Below are 10,901 nucleotides of genomic sequence, written 5' to 3' on the forward strand. Positions count from 1 at the left end.
CCCATGACCAAAGAGCAGTTCAGTCCCAAGGGCAAACCAGAAGGCAGGACTGGAGAACATGCCAGGAGTTGGTGCTGAGAGCAAGGCCAAAATACAAGACACCCTAGAGCTCAGTCAGGTAGACACTGATGCTCAAAAAATGCTTTCTCCATCTGGAGAAAGAAGTCCTTTATACTCCTTCCTGCCCAGGAGGAGCCAATGGACAGTCTGAGCTGGTGGAGCCAGACCAGAGCTGGAAGGCTGTTCCCTGAGAGACTGCAGTGACATGGCTCACCACATCAAATGCCCCTTGCAGACTGCTATGCCTGAACGCAAGGTGCTAGCAGAAGTGCTGTGAGCTGTACTTTTCCTTGCACACCTGACGTTTATCAGCTGCACAGGAAACTTCATTTTCCCAGTGCTCTTGGCATTTGTAAGTCTACATTTCCAAGCACTCATTATTCCTGGCTCATAGTCATGTTCCAGGAGCCAGGGGGAGCCCCTCTTCCCCTCTTCATCCATTTCACAATAGCCACCAGAGCAGCAAGCCAAGAAAAAGGGATGAGCGGGAGGGAGTCAAAGAGTCACTCAATGATACTGGAGAGAGAACACACTCTGATCAAGATCCCAATAACATTATTGGGGATGCACTGAATTTTGATTTGACTCAGAACTGTGCTCAGAATGAACAGAGGTGTTTTTGGAGTCTTGAGTGGAATATTTATTTCTTCCAAAGGACCCACCAATTTAAAACATAACAGATGAGCAAACTTACAAAAATGCAGTTCTATGTTACAACAGAAATGACAATGATCATGGCAGTAATTTATGGATGCATTATTCGTATTTTTATACCATGCTTACTAACTCAAGTGCTTGAAGTGGCTTACAGTATATTTAAAATGCAATAAATGGAACATCTCCATGTTGGGAGCTCTTAAGATGCTAGAGTTAAAGGTCTTCTGGAGGGTGTTTGATGGTAATGTGTATTATTTCACTTGTTTCAAATGTGAAACACACAATGAACTCCCTTGCCTGCACAGATAAACACACATGCACCCATTTGCATGTCATGGCTACCCAGGGTTTGTTTAAACCCTGGGTAGACATGAATGAGCAGGAGTGAGCAAGCAACCTGTCTCCCAGCTGCCTGCCCTCTCTCACTGACATAAACATCCCAGAAACACTCCTTCTTGGGGTTCCTTATCGTGATGTCCAAACCCAGAATTGTGGGTTGTCGAAGGAGAAACAACCCAGAGTTAGAACCCATAGTTTGTTCTTAGGACCCATGGTTTGATCTCTCCCGCTGCAGCAGGAGAAACTGGGTGGTGAGAACTAACATGCTTACTCACTCTCACTTCATTTACAACAAGGTGAGAACCAGGGCATGTTGTAACCTGGCGTTATGCGTATTTTTTCATTACACCACTACCCCCTGTGTTCAGTACAGCTTATTCCAAAGTAAAAGTGCATTAGGACTGAAACCAAACGACCCCAGACTTCATAGAACAAAATGTATGGGAACTTCAGTATGGAAAAATGTTTGTATGGGCAGGTGCATCTGGTGTTTAGTGACATTAAGCCAAGATTATAGAAGCAGTGATCTTCACCACTACTTCTGTCAGAAGATGGGTATAAGTATTTGCCCACTATAGGAAAATGACTGTGCATGGGACAAGAAGTGCATGTGTGTTGTTTACACTGATATTTTCTTTCCAACGAGTTTCCAGAATGCTCCCTTAACATCCTTGTTTCTCAGGCTGTAGATCAGAGGGTTGAGCGTGGGAGTCAGAGCCCCATACATTAAAGATATGACTTTGTCCTTCTCAGAAACAGATTTCCCTTGTGGGCTCAAGTATGTTATCATGATTGTCCCATAGAAGACACTGACCACAGCAAGGTGAGAGCTACAGGTGGAGAAGGCTTTCCTGCGGCCTTGTGCTGAGCGGATGCCCAGTACTGCCAGGCCTATGCGTCCATATGTCACAACTATGAAAACAAAGGGTGGGATTAGGAGAAAGAGGCTGGAAATGTGCATGAAGAGCTCACTAGTGTGTGTGTCAGAGCAAGCCAGTTTGAGGAAAGACTGCAGCTCACATGCAAAATGGTTGAAGATGTGTTGCCCACAGAACTCAGTAGGCCGCAACAGCCCTGCAGTTAGGGTCATCAAGAAGGAAAGGACCACAGATGCAGCCACCAAACCAATGCAAAATCTCCAGCTCATGATCTGACTGTAGCGTAGGGGCTGGCATACAGCTGCAAAGCGATCATATGCCATTACAGCCAGGATGGTGCACTCAGTAGAGACAAGTAACACACCAAGATACATCTGGGACAAACATCTGGAGAAGGAAATGGTGGGCCTGTAAATGAAGCAGTTGACCAAGACCTCAGGAAGTATATTGTTGGCAATGATGAGATCTATCAAGGAGAGGATGCAAATAAAGAAATACATGGGGGTATGAAGCTGTGGATCAGCAATACACAATATGATGATGAGGCCATTCCCAAAAAAGCTAATGATGTACACCACCAAGAGGAGCCAGAACAACACAGCCTGAGTTCTGGAGTATTCAGAAAATCCAATTAAGATGAACTCAGTCACCATGGTCTCATTTACATTTGCCATAAGAGTCTCTGCTTTGACTCTCCTGAATGAAAGAAAGAAAGAAAGAAAGGATTAAGTGTTTAGAACTTTGTCACACAACTAGAGATTTCTGTAAAGACTGGAGAGTAACTGTTTCACTACCAAAATGTTGTGAAAACAACTCAGTAATATGAGGAGAAATGGTGTTGCAAAGTGGCACCTACCTCAAATTTGTTTGCCCAAATCAGAGATCCCCCACTTTTTTGGATTGGTGGGTGTATTTGGAATGTAGAGATAGTGTCATTTCATAAAGGGCTGACATGGGGTTGTTGCCCATTCATAAAATGGCTGTAAGTGGGCATGGCCAGTTACGAAACATTCATTTCCCCCAAGGCACACTGGTGAGACTTAAAGAAAAATCACTGGCATAAGAAACTGAATACAAGGCAGAGGTGGGATCTGAGTCCCAAAACACAATACTACTGTTTTGAACCCACAGTTTTCCAAAACCCATTTCACAGAAGGCAAATTGATCACTCATCACCTGCCAGTGTTTTCCCATCACTTCTTCTATCTTTTTTTCTTACTGCAGACTATCCATTGAGGAGATAAAAAGATGGAATTGCAATGCAGTTCCTTCTGACTGGTAGCCCTCCATCTGCAAGGACCCAAATAGTCTTGAAGAATGTATGGACTTGACCACTAAGCCTGTCAAAAATCTTCCAGCAAATAAGTTGGATCCAGATTTAGGCGCATGCAAATGGGCTGTTGGAAGCAGTTGTGCCAGACCACTCCTCCCCATGGAAGCTCTGCCACCCCTTGAAAATGCTACACAGAGGGTTGGGGACCCCCCCCCCAAATGTGACGTAGGCACTTACTGCAGATGGAGCTCTTCCATCCACAGAAGATAAATCCTGGATCCAGCCCAATGAAAGCATTGATCTCAAACATTCAATTCAATCTTTGCAGTGTTGTTTGCCATCAAGAAATTACTTTATTCTGTAGTTTCTAGATGGCATACAACACCAGAAATTACTTCTTTGAAATAAACATAGATTGAGAATTGTTTTGTCACAATCTAGATTTGTTCCCGCTTCTTTTCTGAGATGAGAAGACCATTTATGCCAGCAATTTTGTGCAAATTGCACTGTTTACAGCCACAATTTTGCTCAAATCACAATTTGTGCAAATCAAAAAATGCCAGATAAGGTTCCTGGGTTTGGGGAACTAACCCATGGCTTGGCTCACAAATCTTAGCCAAGTTGGGGGTATTCTGGGGATCCATCAGGCTCAAAAAGGGCCAGATTTCCCCATGATGGGCATCTCTACTTACTTCAAATGGAGCTCTTCCATCCACAGAAGATAAATCTTGGATCCAGCCCAATGAAAGCATTGATCTCAAACATTACATTCAATCTTTGTAGTGTTGTCTGCCATCCAGAAATGACTTCATTCAGTATTTCTTTCAAATAAGCATAATGTTCCAATTTTTCTCTGAGATACGGAGACCTATAGCTCTGGTCCAAAATGTTTTGAATGAACCATGTCTAGCTATGCAACTTTAAAATATGCTATACTTTAAAGAGGGGGGGGGGAAACATAGATAAACCTTACGAGTTCAAAAAAGAAGCTCTTCCCACTGAGTTTATCATATTAGTCCATTTAGTTCCTGCTTTATAAAGAATCCAACTTGTAAATACTAGAACCATTTGATTTAACACTTCCATTTGGGAGACAAATCCTGCAGGTTAAATGAAATCTGTAAATCTGTAAATCCATGAAATAGTGTGGCCTTTCCAACTGCAAGAAATAACCTCTAATATTATCTGTCAGAAATGTCCAGTCTCTGATAATTGAAGCTGTGGGGAACTATATTGCTATTTTTTAAAATTTAAAACTATACTTCTATTTTAAACTATACTTAGGATGCAGTCCTATTGATTCTGCCCTCACTGCTCAGAAGACTGCTTGAGATTCCTACCCCCGCCCGGACATAGGACAATCGTCTTTGGCGATTTTTGCGAGATGGCTTGCTTGATAAAAAATTTGCTTGCTGCCATAGCCCGGAATAGCAGCATCTCTGGTATTCCCTCATAATGAAGTCTTTGGGAAATACTAGATGCAATATGGACTATTGCCAAGCCACACCATCAACAATACTGCATTTCTAAAGTGGATTTCCTTACCAGGAATTCATTCTCCACGTGGTTACTTGACCAGAGCCTGAGATTGTTTAGAATATGTGCTCCAAAGTACTTTCAAAGAGCAAGAGAACTTTGTAAGGAAACGCTTGGTGCCACGAGAGTCACATTTGTCTTCAAGGTCAGGACATTTTTAAAAAAACAACAACCTGTTCTTTGTGGTGAAAACCACATTCATTCATTTAGAGGTCTTTATATAATGGCCTTTGGTGTTTTACTGTACCATAGAGCTCACACTACGCAGCTCGAACTGAAACTGTTTCCACCTATGATTCAGGGCTTGAAACACTCAATGTTTCCATTGAAAAGGAAAAACACCATCAATTGGAGTTGGAAAGAATGGGTGGAATGCTCAAGTTCCTTTTCGAAGACGTCTGGCGCAAAATGGCCTATTTTCATGGAGATAGTAGCTTATACACATCAAGTAACATCCTGTTCTTCATCCCAACACTGAGAACACCTCTGTCCATTGCTTGAGAGAGAAGATAATTACTTCACTGTAATTACTTCACTGTCTTCTTCTCCCAAGGGGTTTATGAGCTGCATTAGTTGCGTCGGTCCTTTTGGAGTAAGTCAGGTAGGCCCAGAGGTGATTCTAGGGACTGGCCTTTAATTGAACTCTGAGGGAAATCGCTTCACGTAGGCACTTTAGACTCAACAACCCATTATTATTTCTTCACCTAAGAAACCGAGTTAGTGCATCAAAGCCAAATTGTATCGACACTGTAGAGAAAGGGGGAAATTGTATGGTCAACAAGGTCTTGATTGAAAAATGTAATGACCTCAGCATAAATATCTCCTTTTCATTGAATTCCGGGGATCTGTTGGTGTACTGAATAGGTGTCTGGAGCTGATAATGGGCTCGATGAAGGCTAATCAGTTGAAGCTCAGTCCAGATAAAACAGGTGTTTTTGTGGTCTCCAGGGAGAGTGACTCTGGAATAGGGGTTCAGCCTGTTTGGGGTGGGGGAGTATTCCCTTTGAAGAATCAGGTTTACAGTTTGGGGGTGCTCCTGCATTCCACTTTCTATCTGGATGCCCAAGTGAAGGCTGTGACTAGGAATGGCTGTGCCCAACTTAGTATGGTGCACCAACCCCGCCTGTTCCTGATGAGGTCCGACCTGTCCACGGTAGCACATGTCTTTGTTACATCTGGCTTTGGTACGTGGGGCTACCTCTGAAGAGTCTTCCAAGCTTCATTTGGTCCAGAATGCAGCAACAAGGATGTTAGTTGGCATCCACCTGTGGCCTGTGGGAACATATTAGCCATGTCCTGCACAATTGCCCTGGCTGCCAGTTTGTTTCTCAGAGAATCCAAAGTATTGGTGCTTACCTTTAGAGCCATAAATGACTTCAGTCCAAGAAACCTTAGGGACTGTCGCATTCCATGCCAGCCTGCCCACCTCCTAATATCTGGTGGAGAGCCCCTTCCCCATGTGCTGTCTGTGGTGGAGGCACAACAGGCTGGGACAAGAGAAAGGGATTCTCAGAGGCTGCACCCAAACGGTGGAACATTGTCCCATGAAGCTCAGTCAGCTCCCCCTTGAAGTCTTTCCCTGGTCAGGGATGATGATGATGATGATGCATATGTAGTATTGGGTGGAGAACGTTTCATGTGATGGTTTTTTAATCTGCTCTGCTTTATGCTATATCACTTGTATTGTATCCTGTTTTATTATGAAGTTACGGTTTTAACCATTCAAAGCCACTCTGAGTAATATGTGCATTCGAATTATAGGAAGTCTGTCTCTCTATCTAAAAATGCATCTGCTGTATACACTTATCACACCAGCAGGAGAGTTTAGGTAGGTAGGAAAACAGAAAGGGGCCTTTCCTGTGGCAGCACTATGACTCTGGAATTCCCTCCCTAGGTTGGTTAGATTGTCCCCATCTTTATTCAGTGATAATGACTTGGTGAAGACCAGTTCCTTTCCATTCAACTTTTATTTTATTTTTTTCCATATGGGCCTGATTTCTAGGGATGGCGGAGAATTCCGCCACGGATTTCATTGAGGCCGAATGCACTGGCATTTGGCCCCCCAAAACCCGTGGCTAAAAAAAAAAAAAAGATTTATGTAGGCTAAAACGGTGAATGAAAAAGAGACGCAAATAGCGCCCGCTACACTATTTGCGTTCCCCTTGATTTTCGCTGTCATAGTCTACGTAAATATTTACGTAGATTAAGACGGCCCAAAAGGAGGAATGCAAATGGCGGCAGCCATAGCCGCCGCCATTTGCGTATGCGGTTGTGTTGGTTTTTTTGGTTTGTTAGTTTTTTTTACCCAGAGCCCTCCGCGGCTGGAAATCTGGCTGCGGACGGCTCTGGCCTGGCCGGGCCGGGCCTGGCCGGCTGCTCTGCAGAGCGGCCGCAGAGCACAGCTGGCCATTCGAGGATTCCAGGGGGAGGAATGGAGTGCCTCCCCCCCCCCGGCCAGGATTCCAGGGGGAGGGATGGAATGCCTCCCCCCCGCCATCAACTTAATCTGCGAAAGGTAAGTCACTTTCGTACTTCCCTAGTAATGGCGTCATTCCATTAACACGAAGCGCCCGCCACTTGCAGAACCCGGTTTCCATCCGGGGCAGTGCCGGCCCAAGGTTCGGATCCCACCTGCGCAAGCCACCGCAGAGGCGTCCCACGACTCGTGAGGACCCCATTGAAGGGGTGTCACTTGTGCTAGGGGCACAGTCGTTCTGCCAGCAGCTATGCAGGCGTGAGTGGCGCAACACCATCTCCCGCCATTTTTCTTCGGGGTAACGTTGGCGATAAGTCAGCATGTCTGGGCTCGGAAATGCAGAATTTGTTAGCTCGCAGTTCCCATCTCAGATATGGCCCAGAGGTTAATCCCCAATCCCAGCTCCGAGGCAACTCCGGCCTGAGGAAGACCTTGTCCCCCACCCCTGGCTCCCTTCCACCACCCCGCTCTTTGCCTGCTTACCTGGCTTGCTGCTTCAGCAGCCACAGTGGACGAGAGGAGGCAAGGGAGGCCTCTCTTCCTCCTCCAGGACCCTGACCCTACACAGCGCTGTGGCTGAAAGCAAGGCACCGGGGGACTGGGAACAGTCATTTCCCCTGGGCTACTGGTAACTGCTCTGCTCCCAGCGCTCCTGGCACTGGCAATCCTACATCTGCAGGCACTTCCAAACATGCCTGCTGGGGGCTCACAGCCATAGTGATCTGCCAGGAGCCAGAGGGAGGCGGGGAGTCATCCTCCCTCATTTCCTCAACTCCCCTGCAGCCCCTGGAGAAACAAGCCAGGAAAGTGGGTGCCTGGGAGGCAGAAGAAGTGACAGGGTTGGGGAACGAAGGGGCTCTAGGGCTGTGCAGAAAGGATATGTTCACCTCCCAACATGACTCGTTGACCCAAAAAGTGGCTTGTCTCAGAGGCTTGGAGGACTCGGGGGCTCGGACCAACATCCCACATCAAACTGGAACAGAGGCAGAGCCCTCCCTTGCCTCACTATCCAAAGCCTTGGATATCCTCCGCATTGACTAGAACGGGAACATCAGATGCATATATGTTTTTAAATATATTTTTGGCAGAATTGGATGAAATGTGTGGCCTTATTAGCTCCTTCTCTGAGGCGATGAAGCTTGTCTAATTTGAAACAAATGGGGGCCATTCCAATAGGGATGCCCTTTTCCCCTCCACATAGATTTGTGGGCATTTTGCTCTGTTTTTTATTGTATGTGTTGTGTTAACAGAGGGGGAGGGGAGGGGGAGAGAGAGAGAGAGAGAGATCCAGGCATAGTAGACAATTCCTGGATGATATTTCCAGGCATATAACTTTTTTTCCCCTCCCCACAGTTTTCTGGGTAATTTGCAGTGTTCTTTATTATTTGTTGTGCAACTGCATTTCTCTCTCTCTCTCTCTCTCTCTCTCTCACACACACACACACACACACACACAGTGCTAGAGTGAAATGTGGTCCACACTAGGGCTGTGCACTGCTTTGGTCAGAAGCCCGAATAACGAAGCGAAGCAGGCTGATTCAGATGTGCCTCATCGTGCTACAAGGCAGATCCAAACAGCACCGAGGTGCACCAAGGCATCCCGAACTGAAGCAAGCAGGTCACCTATGAGGCACCTTGGTCCTCCTCGTATATTTGGAGCTCTTCTGATGCATTCTAAGCAGCCCAGACATGCTGGTTCCAAAATGTATCAATGTGAAGATCAGGGAGGGGAGGATGGGGAGGGGGAGGGGAGGGGAGGAGGAGGAGGGGGAGGAGGAAGTGAGCTTGGGTGAATGGCCAATTTAGGCTGAACTTAACCCAGCAGTGTGCAGTCAGTGACAGTGGTGGAGGGCAGGGAATACTGCATATATTTTGGCGAAAGCCTGAGTTTGTTCATTTCACGACCGCGGGAGCTAAGCAGTTGCTTGGGTTAGAGAGCTGTGTTTGTTCATTAAGTTTGGTTAGATCTTCTGTGGGGGTGGGGTGCAGCTTCTTGTTATTCTTCCCTACCCAGTCCTTCTCCATTCATCTCTTCTTTCTTTTCTAGATTATTAATAGAAAAACAAAACATTTACTTTATTAGTTAGCTTCTTCTCTTGGCTTGTTCTTTGGCTCCCCCCCCCCCCAGTCTTATTCTTGTTCATTGCGTGAGCATGTGCTAGGGAGCTGGTCAATGAGAGAGCTGTGTCTGTGTTAGATCTTCGGGGGGGGGGTGCACCTTCTTCTTGTACTTTCCTACCGAGTCCTTCTCCATTCCACTCTTCTTGCTTTTCTAGATTATTAATTGAAAAACAAACATTTTTTACTGTATTAGTTAGCTCCTTCTTGGCTTGTACCCCCCCCCTTCTTATTGTTCATTACAAGAGCGAGAGCTAGTTGGTTCATTGGGTTCCTGACAGAGCTGCGTGTGTTTCTTAAGCTTGGTTAGATGCGGGGGGGGGATGCACTTCTTGTTATTCTTTCCTACTCAGTCCTTCTCCATTCCACTCTACTTGCTTTTCTAGATTATTAATTGAAAAACAACATTTTTAATGTATTAGTTTCTTCTTGGCTTGTTCTTTTCATCCCCCCCCCCTCGACCTTCCTAATTATTATTCAAACATTTAGTTTTTTCTGTCTGTCTAAATTTTTTATTAAACATCAAGAAATATTACTAGTACCCTACCCATACCTTGCCTTATTGTTTGGCTTCTCTCTCTCTCTCTCCCCTCTCTCCCCCCCCCCCACACACCTTTTCTGGCTGGATCCTTAACACAATTTTTTAAATTGTTTTCTTTTCTTTGCTTGCTCTTGGCTCTCATCCCCACCACCACCCTTTTCAATTCCTGTATTCCTTTCTGCCCATCCCGTTTTTGAACTCTCTATCTTTTCCTTAAAAAAATTAAATATAAAATAATAAATGAACCCTTTTCTTTGCTTGTAGGTAGTTCTGTATTTGCTCTTCTTTTGCTCTCCTCTCTCTCTCTCTCTCTCTTTCTCTCTCTCTCTCTCTCTCTCTCACTGTCTCTCTGCGTGTGCATGCGCGCTTGTTGTGGTCAAGCAAAGCATGACACACATCCACATTGCAACACAGTGGGCAAAGCACTACACTTCCATTATTCCGGTACTACTCCACTGTGTGGCAAAACAAGCCAGTCCAATATGAGACAACTTTGGGGTCTTGGCAGGGGCAGAGGTAGGCAAGGTTCTGCTGGGACTAGCAGCACTGGTGGGCAAGCTGGCTCTCCCGCAGTCCGGACTGTGCGTCTTTGGGCAGTGGGGCAGCAGAGTGCAGAGGCCAGTTGCAGTGCCCAGAGGTCACTGCTGGAGGAGGCTGGTGCTGGCAGCCCCTGAGGGATGCCCTTGGAATGGGCAGCACGAAGGCGTATCCCACCCCCACCCCCTATCTGGCATCTGTAATCGGTTGGAGAGCTGCAGGAAGGTGGCTGGGCCCTTCCACCACAGCACCAAGGGCAGTAGGCTGCTGTGGGAGAAGCAGGCGGAGTTAAGGGTCCCACAGCACAGGCTGGTGCAGGATGTGTCCACATGTTGGAATTCCTCCGACATCTTGCTGGAGCATATAGTGGAGCAACAGTGTGCTGTCCGTGATGTGTCAAGGGTTGGGGACATGGGTATCCAGACATCCCTGGGCAGGCAGCAGTGGGTGCCATGCCCCAGCTTGCGGTGGTCCTCAAGCTGTTCC

At 46.2% G+C, this 10,901-nt stretch overlaps 1 protein-coding gene across 1 annotated transcript; it reads right to left on the reverse strand.

Moving 5' to 3' along the window:
* Window positions 1–1,675: 1,675 nt before the first annotated feature.
* Window positions 1,676–2,611, reverse strand: LOC146353416 (olfactory receptor 13H1-like). The gene has a single exon (XM_084829733.1). It carries the CDS (start codon window positions 2,606–2,608, stop codon window positions 1,676–1,678), a length of 933 nt encoding a protein of 310 aa, XP_084685859.1. The 5' UTR covers window positions 2,609–2,611.
* Between the last annotated feature and the right edge of the window lie 8,290 nt (window positions 2,612–10,901).

This window comes from Heloderma suspectum, chromosome 2, assembly GCF_057233095.1.
Source record: "Heloderma suspectum isolate Gila_16-S chromosome 2, 16-S_ref, whole genome shotgun sequence".
Classification (NCBI taxonomy): domain Eukaryota; kingdom Metazoa; phylum Chordata; class Lepidosauria; order Squamata; family Helodermatidae; genus Heloderma; species Heloderma suspectum.